We start from the raw sequence: 19,178 nt of genomic DNA on the forward strand, positions 1-19,178 counted from the left end.
CATTCATGACGGAGGGGCTTGTACACATGGCTGCAATGTTGTTGATTAGTAGTCATGTACCGGGACTGGTACATCTGCATGGTAAGAGGCTAGGGGAAAATTGAGTTTAATTTTCTTGTACTCCTTGATCAGTGCCTTTGTATTGCCAGACAAATATTCTGGGATTCAAAAAAAGAAAATTAAAAATCAAGTTATCACACATGTTCATAGTTTGAATGTTCCAGACAGGTTATTTAATTGTTTATTTATTTATTTATTTATTTTCGTTCATGGCTGCCAGGTTCCAGCATAGTGGGATGTGACAAAAAATGTAAAATGACATGCAAAATGCCAGAAAAAAATCATACTGATTTACAGAAATAGAGACTATGTAGAAAACTTTCCAACATGTAGAGCTGGCGGGCTCAGGTGTATGTCAGTGGCATGAAGTGCAAATAAAGTAGAGCATACTAGTGGCAGCTCCATGCAGGATAATGGAAGAGTGAACCCACTGAAAGCTGGGCCTTTTAGAACCCTGATGCACTGAGTCCAGGTGCTCTAGCAAAAAAGAAATAACCACTCAGGCTGTGGCAACCTATACACAGAAAGCAAGTCAGTACTCAAATACTAGCAATAAAATCTGAGGTCATCACATGGCCAAGTCCATTTATACACTGAGTTTTAAAGGTAGTTTGGACTGACTGAGTGTTGTAGCTTTTCAATGAAGTCATTTGTAAAGTCTAAACGTGTGTACAGCTCTTATTTCTTGTCCCAAAATGCTGTCCCTCTATCCCTACAGCAGACTGGTTTGTTCACCACACTGACTTGCAACCACATTCGACCACTGATAGTCTATTTTTCCACGCTGCACATACTAATCTCGTCATGGCTCTATTTTCATAATAAAATGTATTTTTGCATTATTTGACGTGTCCTTTCCTCATTTTGTCACAGCCTTCCACGTGGGTCGTGACCGTACACTGACCTCTGAAATTTACCAAGCTCCTGTCTTTGTCAGAAAACTATGTGAAGACTAAAGTGTGGAAAAAATTGTCATACAAGTGTAGAACATAAACGTGTGTAGAACATAACAGAATGTGGAAAATTTAGAAGACACAGAAAACTTTTTGGTGGTACTATACAAAGTATGATCTTATTATAGATAGATAGATAGATAGATAGATAGATAGATAGATAGATAGATAGATTGATATTTTCAATTTGAAAAATACGTTTCAGGATTGGCTTGCTTCCAGCAGGAGTGTGCATATGCATGTGCGTATGTGTGTGTGCGCAGTTTCATCTTTTAGAATAATTAAAGTGCTTCCTGACACAACACTCACTTTGACAGGTGTTGCAGATGCAGAGATTGTGGATCATACTGCGGCACATATTCTTGTGGTCCTGGAGGGTAAAGGTGCTGAAATCAACACTAATTCACACTGGCAATGAAAGGGTGTGGTACGTGATGCTACAAGCTACAATATACTCAGTACGTTATCGGTAAAAACGGATGTCGGTGTACGGGATAGGACGTGTGTGAGTAGGTGTGTGTGCTTGTGTGTGTGTATGCGCGCGTTTCTGTACGACTGGCGGGGCGGGGGGGTCTTCCTACCGCAGGGAACGCGGTTGAATCATTGAGCGCGCCTCCGTTGGATCTCCTCTTCCTCCCGTCACACCCACTGCTCGGTGTTGTGGGTTCACCCCGTGGAGAAGGGGAGGACCGACCATCAGCTCACACAACGGCAGCAAGTGCTGCAGTGCGAGCGCAGCAGGGGACTCGGAAGCGAATACAAAAAAACACACACACATACACATAACAGCAACGTTACAGCCGAAACTTGGTCTATGGAGAGATCTGCAGCAGCGCCGTAGCGACGCAGGCCGTCATGGAAGAGTATTTACGGAGGGTCCAGAGCAGACTCGGGGTGAGTTGAGAGCCCTCAGCGGCGTTAACACCAGGTTGTGGGTATAATGAATGAGATCATGACGGGAAAACGGCTACTGCTGTGCTACAGGCGGTGTTCCTGTTGCTGGAAAAGCGCACGACAGAAGCTTCTCACGTACCTTCATCCTCACCCCCCTCAGAAAAGCACCTGTAGATCGTCAGTGACATTACAGGGGAAAGAGAAGCGTGTTTGCTCCAGCACAATGCTCATGTTGTGTTTACCGCAACAGCAATGTGTGCATTTCAATGAGGCACTGGTTTCTAATGAGGAAAGGCGTGACATCAACAAGTTTTAGCCAGAGGCATGTCATTCCATGCTATCTGCCTGTTCTGCAGATAGTCAGAATTTGCATTTGATCCAGGAGCTGTGTGTTCAGGCCTCATGCAAATACTTACAGCTTTATAGACTGAATGGCACAGCCACAAAGAGGTAGTGTTTTTCTTTTATTTTTTTTTCTTATACCATTGGGGCACATCTGTTATGAATATGTGATATTATTTGTACATTTGTGTATACATTAGTGACTTTTTTTTACAATTAGTCTTTCAGTGGAGCAAAACATGGGACAGGCATTCAAAGGGGGAAGCCTTTAAAACTCCCTGCTTTTACCTTGAAGACTTGAGGCCCCCATGTGCTTCTTCAGTTTTAGGGTTTGGCCATAGCATTTAATCATTTATACACTCATCACAAACAAAGATTTTTTTTTTTTTTTTTTTTTTAAGGGCTGTAATGGCTGAACTTCTTCTATTGAGTGAACATGTCCACGGACCTGTTAGTACCAGAACAGCTGCTGGAAGCACATACAGCATTATGACATCACAGGAATGGGTTATCTGTTTGAGTTATTGAGTTAACTAGGTTCTGTTTTTCATGCATCGCAACTGGAAGGGTAAACGAACATGCACACAAAACAAAAACATAACGATGAGCTGAAGCCATTACTGACACCCATGAAAACACAATAATACCTTCAGTCAATCCATACATAATTATCAACAATTTCCACTTTCCAAAGGCAGTATTGCGATAATTTCAAAATGTAATTAAGTATAGAAAACAACATTATTAGTAGATGAAGATTTTTTGTTCTATATTTATGCATGAGGCAGACATAGTAATATTGATACATCGTGTAAAGCATGAACATATATCAAAAAGTCCAGTCTGCACATTCTCTTTGCATTTCAGTTATGTGTTGGAGTCTGAGGTGAAACACGATGAACAAAATGCATTGATATGTAAAACAAAGATGCATGCTTGCATTATGTTTCCAACCACACTGCAGCATTTAAAATACTCAGCTTCTTCTTGTAAACAGGTGCCCATGTGTATCATTCAAACCTGCATGTGACCAACCTGTCTGCAATGACATTTTAAAGAGATATTGAGAGCTTTTTATATTGGATGTACTTCACATAAACACGGTGAAAGCTGCAAAGAAGAAAAGATCAAAGAGGCGAATTCGTAGATCAGAGCGCAGCAGGCTAATTGAGTGATAAGGAGCGCAACTGATGAGTGCCATGGAGGTTTAAGATAAAGTGTAACACATGTCCATTTCCTTTCATCCACACACACATGCTCACTTTATCTTTCTCTCATAGCTCTTTAGTATAAACTTTGATGACTCACTCTTTTGCTGACCACTCTCTATCTTTGCCATTCTCCTTGTGTGTCTTTCCTCTCCACTCTCTGGATGGCCATGATCCAGAACACCCATACCTCTAATTGGCCTGGCTCTCAGTACTTACTAAGCCTATCTCTCCTCTCACTCAGTTTTTCTCTCTATAGCTCTTCATCTGTTGGCATAGAGCTGAAGCAATATGCTGAGTGTACTTTCAGAAACTATCCTGATCAGACTGCACACTAACATATATATGCATATATAGAGAGGCTTTTACTCTACTCTGACTAGCTTCAGTTATTTATTTACTATATGTGCTTCTAGGGAGTGCTTACATTTCTTGCTATTCATCCTTCCAAACGTTTACAACAGCACATATAATTGCTGAGACCTAAAAATAACAGGAATCTAAATTAGCTTCACTTTCCTAATGAAAGCTATAAATTGAAATCACTTTGGTGAACCTGACTAGCCTAAAACATTTATTTAAAAATGCCAGCTTGCTCTTTTTTTTCAGCATCTGAACTCTAAATTATACTTAAAACATGCTTTAAAAGTAACAAAAGTTAAGAATGACAGATTGGGATAAATCTGTCATTCTTATTTGGCTATCTAATAATTGATCTAAAAATGGCGATAATGCATGTGCATTATATTGTATTTTAGTGCTGTGGTGGGCCTTTCTGTATTTAATATTTATGCACTTCCAAAGACATACATCAGGTGAAAATAATTGTTAGAGGATTGTGTTTAATTGTGCTATCACTTCTCTAGAGTAAGCTGTGACTGTAAAGTGGTCAATTTGCTCATTTTGAAGTGCTGTTTGACCAGAAAGGGATATTCTAGACCATGTCCAGAAGAAAAAGAGAGCAGCTGAATGTGGTAAAACAGGCAGGGCGAGCACTCAGACTAAAAGATATCAGATGGCTAATACATGCTCATATACACACACCAGTATTCTCTTGTTGCAGTGGAACAGACACTGGCCTTTTCTCCTGCTAATGCATCACTTCCTCTTCTCAGGCTATCTTGTATTGATTTATTCTCCCTCTCCCCCTTCTCTGAAGGAACTGGTCTCCCTCAACTATACTAACCTCCTCTCTTTCATACACCTTTTCCTCTTCATGCTCTTTCCTTCATTCATTGCTTTCCATTTAATTTTTACTTCTTTGCACCTTCTTTTCTGCTTAGCAGCATTTTTTCCTTCTTCTTTTCCTTCATTCTCACTGTCTTATTTTTTCTCCTTTCCTTTTCCACACTTCCTCTGAATGTCTGGCCCACCCTCAATATTCAATTTCCACCTTTTTAATAAGCCTCTTTAAACTCCTTGGCCTCCTTCCTCCAGTCCCCCCTCTCTCTCTCTGTGCTTTGGTCTTTCATTCCTTCACCTCTCTTTTCTTTCATCCATTTGGCCTTAATGGTGAATCTCTTAGAAGAGAAACAAGACAGTAGCTCAATTTCTTATGCATTACTGCCCATTTTTCATCTACCTCTGGTGTTAAGCTCCCTGAAACTTACATAATATACATGATATATTAACAAATATACTAGTTTGTGTTAGGTTTCTGTGGTGATATGTACGACAGCAGGAAAATTATGGTGCATTAGAGGAAAAAAAGTCATTCTTCAACAAGCAGCACTCACAGCCATTTGCTGTCAGTGTTTCAGCTGGGCTATACTATTGCTGGCCTCTTCTAAGGTACACCATGATAATAGATGTAACAGATGTTAAACTAATTTAGCACTTTCATAACTTATTTAGTCTTCATTCATGTGTGAGAATTACTTTCAGAGACTTCAAATCTGCTAAAAAATATATATTTTTAGATGCAAAACCTGGCATCAAGCTGACAGTTGAGATTTACAGAATCTGGGGCCTTTAATGTTTGCCATATAGAATCTAGCTGTGAAGAATGAGCAGAAAAGGTCCCCATAACTCTTCGTTGCTGTGAAGCTGTACCCTCCCTCCCTTTTGCCATGCTCCATTGTAGCATCTTACAAACCAATTAAGATGCGGTACAGATAGATGTGATATTCGTTGTATCCACATTTTGCTCAGTGATTAATGATGCATGCTGCAGTCCAGGCTTGTGCAAGTGGTGAGTCAGCTTATCTGTTTGAGATTAAACAGGAGAGATTGACAAAGGACAAACACCCGCTTCAGGTTTGGATGGTTGTAGGAAGATTTGTTCAAATTACTGTACTTAAGGCGACTGGATTATTTTGTCTATATAATTTCAGTAATTATTAAAACACAAGTTATTTAAAAGCTTTCCTAACTTTTCCCCCTGTTCTTTAAACATTAAACACCCATTCTGTAATCGGGATGCGCCAGAGTTTCATCAGTTATCTGCCATATTAAAAACTGATATGAAGAATGCCAGTCAACAAATTAAGGAAGAGACATCATTTTCTGCCATTTTCACACAGAAATGAGTGCTTAATCTCTTTAATGGAGTTCTCATTAATGTCCTCTTCACCAAAATGGAGAGTTTGTCTTCACTGTTAAATGAAATGTACAAAAGTCAGCAGTTCTCTAATAAACCATGTTGCCCAGTAAAAGGTGAAAGAGGATCTTCCTGATGATTTCAATTATTGCTTGAATGCTTTTATTTTTCAACCACCAGTGTAGTGCATGTTGAAAAGTGTTCCCTGTAAAGCATGAGCTAAACCTCGCAGCACCATGGTTGCATTATTAATTCATACTATGGTTTTCAAAATGCTGCAGTCATCTAACACAGTTGTGCAGGCCCAGAGAGGTTCGACAGATACGTTATGATGTGTGTGTTCAGCTATCAGATGAAACAGTGATCATCTTGGGTCAACTGGCTCCTGTTTTTGATTTTTGTAAACAAAGATCACATCAAAATGCAAAGATGAGTTCACATTAACGGCCTGTTTGTTTGTGTTTTCAGGCAGGTCTATCGGAGGATCCCATCCATGCTGTTTTAGGTGGACCAGAACCAGATGTTGATACTGTGGCTGCAACTCTGTGCTTAGCACTACACCTCAGCCAGGTATCATAAAATCTATCTGTGTATTTTTCACTTTTAAACTAATGAAAACAGATGTTTTATTGATTTTTTTTCAGAAGGTTGCAGATGGAAGTATTTAGAAACTATCAAGGGTACTACATCTGCAGGTGCACCTGGAATTAACTGATATGAAGTGAATGTTTATTGTCCAAATCCACCCCTTATCCATGTTTAAGAATGATTTACCTTATGCTCTTGTTTGTCACAATCTTTTTTTGTGTAGTACCATTCTATACAAACAACAAAATATATGCAGGATTAGTCGGTGAAACTTACATGTAGATGTACATAAAAAGTTTTTCAACACATTTCCTTTTTGTTTTGTTTTCCTTTGGATACATCTCACCACCATGCATCATTTCTCTGATTATTTTAGCTGTGGCTAGCTCATCGGTTTCCTTTATGTGTTGTATAATGAGAAAATCATCATCCAGTGATGGCACACTCAAAATCAGACATATTCAGTATGTGCACTGCATGTTTTGAAGCATATTTCTATGGCTGACAAGTTGGCTTACAAGTCTGACAAATCTGTACTTATATGCTGTTGACCGGCTTTTTTCTTTTACTGATGTGTACAGTGCTTCTTGTTTTACATTACTCCACCATTGCTTCAAACTCTCACCACAAAGCTAGATTATTTATGTATTTAATTTACTGTATAAGTATTTTTTTATTCCAGTTATGTAAGAGTCAGTTATAGAAATAAACTGACTTTTTTATATTTATTTGATATATTTATTTCCGTAAGATATAGTAAACTAAGACATGGTAGTGAAGGTATTCTGCAACTCAGAATATCTGAGTCCCCCAGGGTGCCTTGTGAACAGATGTCCATAATCCTAGTTTATACTTCTTAAATTATGTAATGTGAGTTCTTTAAAGTATTTTACAACTAATAAATTGAAATTAGGTGTCATGTTAGATGTATGTTTATTGATTTCTGTCCAGAAATTGGAAGTGAGAGCAGTAGATTTAATCTTGATTCAGTTTTATTGAAGCATCTGTCAGCCAATAATTTGTATAATTTAGAAATGATAGAGGTTAATCTTAATGGTCTTTAAGTTAAATTATTCCCTCTCGTATTTTAGGAGGCTTGGCTGTTATTAGAATGATCTCCTATGTTGATTGTACTTTTAATTCATTTGTTTAATTTGTATTGAAAAGATTGTTGCCTCCAATTTTGTATTTCTGTTAAAGCAAGTTTACCTGTGGCATGAAAGGATTGTTCTTTTCCTTTGAACAGCAGTGAATCAGTGTTTTGTAAATGGGGAAAATCTTGATTATACCACATTGTTATATATTTACAGGGCAATAAAGGTGTTTTAGAAGGTTACATGTAAAAGCTTTTTCTTCCTATTTGCCCAGACTACCTCATAATACGAAAATACATAGAAATGAAAGCGCATGTTAAAGGGGAATGGAAAAAGGACAAAAGATGATCAGACCCTCCTCAATTATGCATTCAACAAACTATGCCATAAATATTTAAACACAGCCTAGTATGAAAACACCTTTTAGTTTGCAGTCAACTTTTATCTTCAGAGTTTTACCTGCAGTTTGATCACCCTTTAAGCATGCTTAGGCATCACATGACTGCAAGAAAATAACACAATTCCACTGATTTTAATACTTTTAGGCTTCTGTGTGCTGCAATGTCATAAAGTATGTTATGGATGTAGTATAGTATTTAAAAGATGCATTTAAACAAGCTCATATTGAGTATTTTTGCACGCAAAGCAGGGAAGTGTGCTTTTCCATTAATTTAGGTTTCATATGTGGTGTGTCTGTGTGCTCCAGAAAAAACCAACAGGTGGAGTGTGTGTGCCATTGCTGTGCAGCAGGCGATGTGGCACTGTGTTGCCTGAGGAGACCACAAGGTATTTACAGCGGGTGAAAATTAGCGAGAGCTTGTTGCTGTGGAGGGAGGATGTAGACCTTGTGAAGCTTCATCACACTGGAAAGCTTTCACTCACGCTGCTGAGAGATGGACTGCTAGACAGGTAAACACACTCAATTATGCAAATCAGCCCCAGACCTCTGGACCCAAGTTAGCTTGTAAATCCAGTTAATTTTAATAGTTTACGTGAAAGCAGTTAAACTTTATGCTTCTGTGGACCACTGCTGATTAGTGCATGTTAATGCTTATGCACACTTGTAAATCACAAAGATATACACATGAACAGGGTTTGTATTGAGAATATAAATTTGTTGATGTGATAAAAGAGATTTTGAGATCGTGTGTATTTTCAGGCCTGTGTGTGTTCATCTCTGATGACCCTAAGGAAAGTTGTTTTTATGCAAATGGTTTAGAATCACCACTCTTTCCCTCAGCAGCCACCCATATCCTTTCACCCATTTCTCCACCCTCTCCTAGCTCTGAGCACCACACTCTGGAGTCAAGCATCCTGCAAGTGGTCCATCATGACAAGCTACAGGATGCTGAGAATGGTGGGGCACTGTCCGCAGTGACGACAGTCACTAGAGAGATTCTTCAAGAGGCAGCAGAGCACATCAGAGCAGCGCTGGGGGATGTTCTCAGAGGTGAGGGAGGTGCCACATGCCCCCTGGGGGGAGTAATGGGGCGATGAAGGAAGGACACACAAATCCCCTGACATGACTCGCTTAACACCCACCAGGAGAGATTGAGAGAGAAGGAGATGAGGGGTGGTGAATGTGAGTAAGGAAGAGCTCAGGGAGAGTCCCATAATGTGACTTTTAAAAAATATAAGTTGGTTTGTTAAGTTGCCTCGCTCTTGTCAAGTACTTATTTATTCCCAGTAAGTTAAGAAAAGTTGTCACGAAAAAATTTGCAAATTGCAAACATATTAAAGAATGTTTGAAAACTACAAAAGAAAGGTACTAGTCGTAGAAAAAGCAAATAAAAGAAATGAAAAGGTTGTGATATTCGTGTCTGCATCTAAAGTATTTCTTTCTGAGAATTCTTTTTCTTTTTTTTCTTTATTTTCTTTTCTGCAGCACATTTTCGGGTTCATTGGTTCCTTAAAAGGGTAGTATCTGAACTCAGTTCCTAAATTGTGTAACCTTAATGTGAAGTTAAGCATTACGTAGGGGTACAGAGATCTTTTTGGTTATTTATGGCTATTTTTTACATAATTGATTTACTGATATTCACTCATGCAGTACACTGATATTTTAAAGTTTGATTTACAAGAACCAAGCAGTGTGTAGTAGACTTCATAATACACTCCACTGTACAAGTGGCTCTTTTTGGCTTACGACCAAACTGTGTTGTACAGGGCAAGTAACCAGCTCTACAAGAAGGTCAGTCTCGTAATAAAGTCTCTAAAAGGCAAACGGCATGTTGTGCTTGTTATTTAACCTACACTGAACTTATTGTATGAACAAGAGCCAGGATGTATGATGATTGATTGTAACTTTTTGTGTTGTGTGTGTTTGTGTGTATCTAGAGGCCTTGCAACTACAAAGAGAAGCATTGATCAAACATGGCTCTCATTCAGAAGAGCTGGAGGAGCTTCTGAGATCCTTGGAGGAATTGGGGGATGTCACTTTTGGTCAACACGCTCAAGTGGAGCAAAAAGGTGCATTTCTGAACACAGGATTTAACTAAACACAGTAGAAAGAGTAATAAGTTAAAATATGTGAAATAAACCAGGTTGCTTGCTACACGCTCATATTAAGAAATACATGGATACATATGTTGACTATCTTATATGTTTTCATGGACGGTGTAGTGATGAATGAAAAATGAAAATTTGATGGCAGCAGCTTTTTTAAAAAAGTAAACTGGGGTAATAAAACGGGGAGAACTGTGTCATGACTAAGAAAAGCTGCTGGTTCAGCAAATTACAGATAAATAAGTTAATTGCCAAATATTAGTTATGCAATTGTCTATAAAAAAGAAGATCCCAGAAAAACTGAGTCCCTCAGAAATAAAAACTGGGAGGTTTTCAGCCCTGTGAGAGGCTGTAGAAGGAGAAGTATCCTCCTGCTTGGTATTGATACACCAAGCGTGCAGGGTTGTATTAGTGTGCATGGCATGTGAATGCACTTAAACAGAATATTCAGGTTTAAAACAAACAAACAAATAAAAAAATACACAGTATCAAGCATGAAAATGCTTGTGTGTTATTACTGATTTTTGGATGATGAAGCTTAAATCTCAGCACTGATAAATGCTATAACTACACTCCTCAAACCAACAGTCATAAATGGAATAAATGAAGGTTTATGAAATATAATTCCCTCTATTTTCCTGATATAGAAAGGAAAATTGTGGTGATCTGCTGAAATGTAGTGTATGAGAGCTCTGTGAGAGCATATGAATAACCATTATGGTTGATTTTGTCAGGAGGAATTAAAATCTCCTGACAGGTTGATATGAGAGCTATTCTCTACTTACAAAAAACAACAGAAGAGTCTGGGAGCTGTCAGTCAAGTGCTGTCTGTGTGCACCTGTGTAGAATAAATAAAAGGTCTAATTAAACAAGGTTTTATGTAAAAACCCATTTACCGTCTTTGCTCAGGCTGTCAGCAGGTTTGCTTTTTGACTTCCTTGTCGGGTCACAGAGCCTCACTAGAAACCAGCTTTTGTGCATGAAATATTTTCACCTCTGGAGAAGGCATTCATTCTTGTGTTTTTTCTGTCTGTTGTGAAACCGTTTTGTATCCTTTTGTGTGTGTTTTTTATAACTGTTAGTCTGTTTGTGTGTGCTGACTGGATGTAGACTTGATGCGGCTGCTGACAATGGAGCTGAAGGAGTTTTCTGATGGAGAGACGACCATAGCACTCACCTCACTGACCACAGATAAGGAGGTAGATTTGTTTTGTTTTTTTACTTTATTAAAAACATTATAACTCTGCCAATGTTATGCCAAGTTAAATGAAAACTCTAAAATGTGTCTTTATTTATATTTATTCATGCGAATGAACAAGCAAAGGTGTACATTTTTAAAGCTTAAAAATCCACTATGCTTTGTTTATATATAGGATAACATTGGAAAAAACTAATTCATAAACTTATCCCTTAATGTTACTAAATGTCCCCATAAGTTCAGAGGTTTCTTTCTAAAAATTTCATGCTGATCATCCTGGGATATAATGCTGTCCACTTTTCAAAGAAACTTATTATGGCTCACTCCCTTCTAAAAGATGGATGGAAAAGGAAAACTTTTGCAAAAAGAAGAAAATAACACTGTGTTTAACTTTTTGAAAAGTAATTTTTCATGGCTTGATGTGTTACTTACATCACACCTGCACTGTATCACTTTTAGGAGGTGTTTTTTGGATAGTAGTGGAGCCCCTCTGCTGTTTTACATTTGGATGAGATGTAGATGGAGGCCTAAAAGCTGCACACACAGTCATGTATCACTGTCCTCCCTGCTGATATCCAAACGTCTAACACACACGCTGAAACATGCATTCATATTCACACACACTGTGTGATGTTAGTGTTGATTTCTATGTTTGTAAGTCGCTTGCATTGCCTCTTCACATTTGCAGTTGCACACTCTTTCACACACATAGAGGGGCTTTAATACTTTAAGTCTACCCCTTGCTTTTCTTCCTGCTGCAGCCTCTAATGTGTTTGCCCCCCCCTCCACCCTCACCCCACCCAAAACCAACCAAAAAAAATATTCATTATTTCTTTTATATCTCCTTCCCAAAGCCCATTTTTCTCAGCAGCTGCCTAGCGTGTGGTATTAAGCTATGTGTAAAATAAATGATGTCTGTAGCCATAGGGGTATGCCTTTCTCTCTCCCCCCCACCCCCCTGAAAACTACCTAACGTCCAAGGAACATTAAACACCCAGATCCTCGTTTAGCGAATAAATAACCATTCATTTGAATGGCTTTTCCTGTGTGTGCGCACCGGACTTTCTGTGCATATTTTACCAGCGCTGTGCCTACATGCTGCGTGTCAGGAGGGAAACACAGGAGAGATAGAGACAGAGAAGGAAAGAAAGAGAGAGAGGGCCCATTAAAGACTTAATATAGAATAAATGGCCAGGGGCCTGCGTGTCGCCAGCAGACCCCAACTCCACAGCGTCATGGTGGGTTACTAATGACCTGAGATCGGGCTTCAAAATGAACTCCTTATATGCATGTCATTTGCAATGTGTATATATTTATATATTATTTTTTAATTGTGTTTGAAAAGAGAGTAAAACGGTATGAGAGTCATTTATTGAGGGGGCTTAGGGAAGTTCTGCCTTAAATGATTCTTTCGAGAAAACTAAATAAATTAGATTCAATTAGTCTTTAATGGTTTATGTGTTATGTGTTTGTCAGAGTTTGTTCTGTATGTGTGTGTGTGTGTGTGTGTGTTTGACAGCAGTTAAAGAGGACAGAGTTAGATCATTTGAGTATAAAAAAAGAAGGACTAGTGATTGCCTAGTTAGCAGATGAAAAAGATTGTGGGGTAATCATTTTGGCCCTATAAACACTGACTAATGTAGTTTTGCTTACTGGACAAACATACATTAGTCAGACTGGATACGGTTTTATAATAGAAGTACAAATAAAACAAGTTTGATTTTTTCAGAATCACCATTGAATTATAGATTAAAATATTTCTCACAAACAATGCTCTTGTGTTTGGCTTCAATGCCAGAAATGCAGCTTTCAAGTTTTCCACATTTTGTTGAGATTCAGACTCCTCTTCAAATAGTCCTTTTTTTTCCTTCTTTTTTTCTCATAAATCAGCACAGTTCTCTGTGTTGGTAAATCAATGGTTTAGCTAATTTATTCTAAAAAAAAAAAAAAAAACTGAAATATCCCATTTACATGAATATTCAGATGGTTCAGTTAGTGCTTGGTTAAATCACCCTTGGCAGCGATACTGTCCTCACATTTCTTGAGAAATAATGCTACAACCTTGGCACATTTTTCCTTGGTAAGCTTCTCTTTTTGTTCTTGGCGGAACCATTGCAGACATTTTCAGGTCTTTATAGATATGATGTGCCAGTGCAGTTCTAAACTTTGGTTTGGTCACCTCAGCACTTCTGCAGAGTTTTGTCAAAACAATTCTGTGTTTTCTTTGTGGTATACTTTGCTGTTAGACTCAGGTTTCTTTGCAGTTCCCTTTCCCTCTATTTTGACTCATTTTCAAGTCACTTTTGCAGAAAGCAACACAGCATGATGCATTCAGCTGTAGGAATGATATATTTAAGGTGATGCTCGGTGGCAGGTTACTTGTATGCTTACTAATGAAAACTATGACATTTTTAACAATCGAACAGTTTTAGGGACTCTTGGCAGCAACTAGGGGCCTTCTCCACTGAGAACTACACACTTTATTTTGCATTTACACCACTAATAGGGACACTGAAGTGTCATGATAACTAGGCATCAATCAGGTAATGAGTCAAATATTCTATTATGTATACCAGCTCTCATTGAACCACATTAATGTGTACAGCTGTCAACTTTGTTGTAGTTTGAATATTGTCTTTTTTATTTCCAGTTTGTCCATACAGTTCTTTGTAATCAAAACTCTTAAAACCAATTAATGGTTTTCTTCTCTTCTTCATTTGTTTGCTAACTGCACATACCCTGGATCAAGAAACCATTTAGGGAGGTGAAGAAGACTAAACACAGCCAAAGAAAACAATGAGCAAAAGAACGTAGGCACTTGTTATGGAAAGAGGCTTGGCAACATAATTGTCATTATTGTTAGTAGATCTACAGTGCTTTGTTGAAAGTGTGTGTAAGAACTGCAGACCAGTTAAAACTTAAAACTTAAAACACAGCTGACACAGTATGAACACAACTGCATGGTTGTCAACAGAGTTACAACCATTTAGCCCATGCAGATGGAGGTACCATGAATTGGCCTCTTAAAATGCTTTGGAGTCCCATTGATCACACCCACTGAAACTTTCAGATGCTGTTGTAGCAGCCAGTAAACGACAAAGCAGCAAAGGATAAAAGGAAAAAACTTTTTGCTCAAGGCTCGCAATTTTTTTTAAGCAATACCTATAAATGTGAAAAAACAAAGAACCAAAGCCAGTGACTCAATCTGAGGTGGTGCAAGGTACCAACGTCTTGTGAAATACTCTGTTTAAGTCGTATGCATAGAGTTCAAATTAATGAAAACATATGAAAAACACATTATTCAAGTCTTCATGCCAGTGAGTGTGCTTGAGTTTTTCACAGCCCAAAAATTAGCTCTGGCAGATGAAGCTGCAGTCGGATGAAGAGTTGTCATGCTGTGGAGTTGATGAACTGTGGGAAGGACAGGAGCCCACAGCCACACACACACAAACCCACACACATACAGAGCCATGAAATGAGTAATGTGTTTGAATGCGTTAATATGGACATATATTATTGAGTATCGAAGTATCTTCTCATAGTATTTTATCTTCTCTGTTTCAAGTCGTTTCTGTTTTATCTTCTTCTGCCCTTGACACAGGGTAAAGTTGGCATTTTAAGTTGACCTCACATAAACACACACAAATCCACTCTTTCAGGACACAATAATGATTTTAATGATATTTGTTTTCTCTGTGTCGTAAACATAATCAATCATATTTTGTGCTATGTGAATGTGGCCACTGAGTATGCATTAGTTGTGTACATTGTAGTATCTTGATTCATTTATTTTCTGCCAGTTATCAGAAGCTGCCCTCTGCGTAGCTAAGTTTCCCAGTGGTAAAAGGAAAACATCACTTTTTATTTTACTGCGTTTGATGCATCAATCTATCAGTCTATCTTGTGCTCTTTTTGCTATAACCTCTTTCAGGGCAACACATTCCAATCCCTTAGGGGGTACTCCGCTACCTAAGAGAGAACCATGGCCTCAGACTTAGAAAGGCTGGCTCTTATCTCAGCTGCTTCACATTCTGCTAACAACCACCTCTGTGTTTTCCGACGGCCACAGTCTGATGAAGCCAGTGGCATGGGATCATCTTAAGCGAGCAAAGAGGGAATTCTTTAGTCTTAAAATGGGATACCCGGATGTTCCCAGGTATCCAGAATCAGTGACAATCCACATGGAGCCCAACACCTGTGATTACAATAATAGGTTTGAGTGAACACAGTCTTTGGAGTCTTTGTTTTCTTATTTCTGTTTTCACTGTTTAATGAATTTCTTCGTTTTATTCTTTGTGAGTGTGCATAGGTGTTCATCCTGGCATCTAAGCTTTGCTTTAGGTTTCTTTTTGACAACGTTGATTGTCTCTAATGCGTTGTTTGTTCACAGTCCTCCGGCCCTTCTGTTTGTTTATGCAGGGCCAGTTTTGCCTTACGCCACTTGCACAAATAATTATGCTTGCTAATGAAGGGGCCCGCAGCCACAGCACTCAGTAAATGCCTTTCTGATGAGAAGCACTAGGAGACAGCAGGTGCAGGGTGGGCCTCCCAGGGACTAAGATTGAAGACTGGGAAGCCAGGGTGCCCCACCCTCCTGTCTCTATAGTTTTTGTTGTAGGTACTTCCTTAGTTTTTGGTTTTCTTTCTGTCTTGTTTCTCACTTGGTAATAAATTCATGGTTTAAACACAAAAACAATTCCAAGATATGCTCTAAGATGTATATGTATTTATTTGGTTGCGACAAATAATGATACAAAACCATTGTATTTTTTTTAAACAAGTTTGGAAAACTGCTGCACACGGTGCTCATTCCACTGCATCCTCAATATCTCGCACTGATGTTTCTTTCTCATCATTTTGTTGGAAGGAAAAAATCTTCTGATTCTTTCTCTCCCCCCATTTTCCTTCTCTCCCTGTGGCTTCCTTGGGCTTCGAGGGCAAACAAATAACAAAGCAAAACATTTATAGACTCAGTGCTTGCATCTTGGCCCCTAAATCCCTGCACTTAGAGCTGAATGAAGCATGTGGAGAAGGCCCATATGAGACAGACAGACAGAAAGACATTTGGGTTTCTCTCTCTGCAAACTTTCATACCACCCTCCCTTTTCCCTCTTTTACTCCAAAAACTTCATAAGCAGTGATACTCTTTTGTAAGTGTGTGTAAGCAGGAGTGTGAACAGGAGCTGATGACTGTTGATATGTGAGCACATGCGTGTGCGTGTGTGGCAAATGGTATATTCTACACATGTGTGCATGCATTTGCATGTGTGTGTGTTTGAGCAGGGTGGTGTCAGCTCGCTCCTTGCCACCCCATTTACTGTAGCTGTACCGCTGTGATCACAGACAGATGTATAAATCAAACCTCGCTTGATGGATTCATCAGGGTGGCGAAACGATCGCCTGAGAAGAACTCACAACTCTCTTAGCATTCTATGTTCTGACGGAAAGGGTATGCAAAGAGCCTAAATGGATGAACGCTTGATTAATTCTTTGCCGGAGATGTTGGCGACAGCAGGAAATGTGTTTTTGCTTTGACTGTGTTTGCATGGGAATTTACGCACGCGGGGCGTGAGTTATGAGGCCTGGGTTTTGTACCTAAGGCTATTGTGCATAATGACGGCAGGTTGGGAGAACTGCAAGCAGCCGCTAAAGACTTGCTACCTGTGGAGCAAAGACAACCAATGAGAAAGGGAGGGAGTGTGGGTGTGTGTGTGAGTGTGTGTGTGCATATGCATGATGTTGTGAGTACTGGGTCCCAGAGTGGGAGAAAGATGAAGCTGCAAACTGTGAGCAAGCAAGATATGAATAGGCAAAGTGTGACTGAAAAACAGACAGGCAGGTGAAAGAAGGAATAAAAACACTTAAAATTTAAGTAAACAAAAAAAAATTCTAAAAAAGTTTATGGCATAAAAAGCACTTAGGCCATCCATGACAACAAGATTGCACATCAGCAGCAGCAGCAGCATATATGGGTTTGCAGAAGTATTCATACCCCCTAAATATATTTTATTGGAATTTTATGTGAAAGACCAATCCAAAGTGGCACACAGTTGTGAAGTACAAAGACAATTATGCATGATTTAATTTTTTTTAAACAAATAAAATACTGAAAAGTGTGGTGTGCTAAAGTATTCATTCCCCCTGACTTGATACTTTGTGGAACCGCCTTTTGCTGCAATTACAGTCTTTTGGGTTATGTTTCTGCCAGATTTGCACATCTGGTGACTGAAAATTTTGCCAATTCTTTGCAAAACAGCTCAAGTCAGATTAGATAGAGTCTTTTTGAATGGCACTTTTCAGATCTTGCCACAGATTTAGGTCTGGACTTTGACTGGGCCATTCTAACACATGCATGTCTTGTTTTAATCGTTCCATTGCAGCCCCGGCTTTATGATTAGGGTCGTTGTCCTGATGGAAGGTGTACCTCCACCCTAGTCTCAAGTCTTTTGCAGACTCCAACAAGTTTTCTTTTTGTATTTTGCTCCATCCATCTTCCCATCAACAGTGACTTCCTTCCTGCTGAAGGGAAGCACCCCCCCCAGAGAATGATGCTGCCACCGCCATGTTAGGGGGTGGTGTGTTCAGAATTATGTGCAGTGTTAGTTCTCCACCACACATAGTGTTTTGCATTCAGGCTAATAATTTCAAATTTGGTATCATCTGACTAGAGCACTGTCTTCCACATGTTTGCTGTGTTCCCCACATGGTTTCTGGCAAACAGCTGTTTTTGTACTAAGAATAGATTACACACAGGTGGACTCTCTTTAGCCAATAGTTCAACATTTGATCATTCAGCAACCATCAGGCAACTTCTGAAGGCAATTAGTTATAATCAGAGAAAAGGAGGCTGAATACTTCTGCACACTTAACTTTTCAGATTTTTTTATTTGTAAATTGTGTATAATTTTCTTTGTACTTCACAGCTGCGTTCAACTTTGTGTTGGTCTTTCAAATAAAATTCCAATAAAATAAATTTATGTTTGTGGTCGTAACGTGACAAAAAATAAAGAAGTTCAAGGGGTGTGAATACTTTTGCGTGCCACTGTAAATTCCATGTACTTTGTATGATGTATGCTTAGGGTACTTTTTACCGTTTTTATTGTCCACAATAATCTGCTTTAGAAATTACAGCCACAACAAGAAAGTTGTCATTGCAAGTAGCACTTGTTCCAACAAAAATGAGCAAAAATCTCATCTAGCATTCGAAGGATGTCTTTTAAAAAACAAAATATTTTTTTTAAAAAGCTACTTTTGTCAATTGTTCTGCAAAAGTCACTCATATTATCACAGCTCCAGACCCAAACATTCCCCAAATCATAATCTGTATAATGAAAAGGAATCTTTTCTTTAACAAAGTTGCCCTACTTTGAAAATATCCACTCATTTTTTTTCCTTTTGTTTGAAAGTGTAAATGTAGTTTAAAACATTCTCTGTCTAGTGTAATGCCTAAATAAACATACACAAGCATAAAAAACACAAATACTGAATACAGGTTATTTAAACAGAAAAAAGAATTTTGCAGACGATACGCACAAGCTTCCATCTAGGCCAGTAGTTCATGTCACTGTGATATTTGTATTTGCAGCTAAATCTCTCATATTTAGCTGAACATTTTCAGCAAAAATAACAAATCCGATCTGCACCAGCAGTTATTAGACATTTCTGCCAATAAATAATAAACTGTGTCTGGTTATTTTTCAACACCAACTTTTGCTAAACAGTTTAAAAGATGAGCAGGCAACGGAAGACAAGTTTATTTGTATATAAGACTAATCAAGCGGCTTTACATAAGACATC

At 38.6% G+C, this 19,178-nt stretch overlaps 1 protein-coding gene across 11 annotated transcripts in view; it reads left to right on the forward strand.

Moving 5' to 3' along the window:
- Positions 1-1,597: 1,597 nt before the first annotated feature.
- The window catches only part of LOC121648453 (protein prune homolog 2-like), a 106,265-nt gene continuing 88,684 nt past the window's right edge, over positions 1,598-19,178 (forward strand). For 9 of the 11 annotated variants that reach the window (XM_041998572.1, XM_041998570.1, XM_041998577.1 and 6 more), the window contains exons 1-6: positions 1,601-1,907; positions 6,465-6,566; positions 8,385-8,587; positions 8,962-9,128; positions 10,016-10,147; positions 11,294-11,382. In XM_041998572.1, the coding sequence (XP_041854506.1) occupies positions 1,869-1,907; positions 6,465-6,566; positions 8,385-8,587; positions 8,962-9,128; positions 10,016-10,147; positions 11,294-11,382 (732 nt within the window). In that variant the 5' untranslated portion in view covers positions 1,601-1,868. Of the gene's footprint in view, positions 1,908-6,464; positions 6,567-8,384; positions 8,588-8,961; positions 9,129-10,015; positions 10,148-11,293; positions 11,383-19,178 lie in introns of all 11 variants that reach the window. The other 2 variants (XM_041998581.1, XM_041998575.1) reach the window with 2 other exon arrangements.

The sequence above is a fragment of the Melanotaenia boesemani genome, chromosome 11, assembly GCF_017639745.1.
Source record: "Melanotaenia boesemani isolate fMelBoe1 chromosome 11, fMelBoe1.pri, whole genome shotgun sequence".
In the NCBI taxonomy this organism is placed as follows: Eukaryota; Metazoa; Chordata; class Actinopteri; order Atheriniformes; family Melanotaeniidae; genus Melanotaenia; species Melanotaenia boesemani.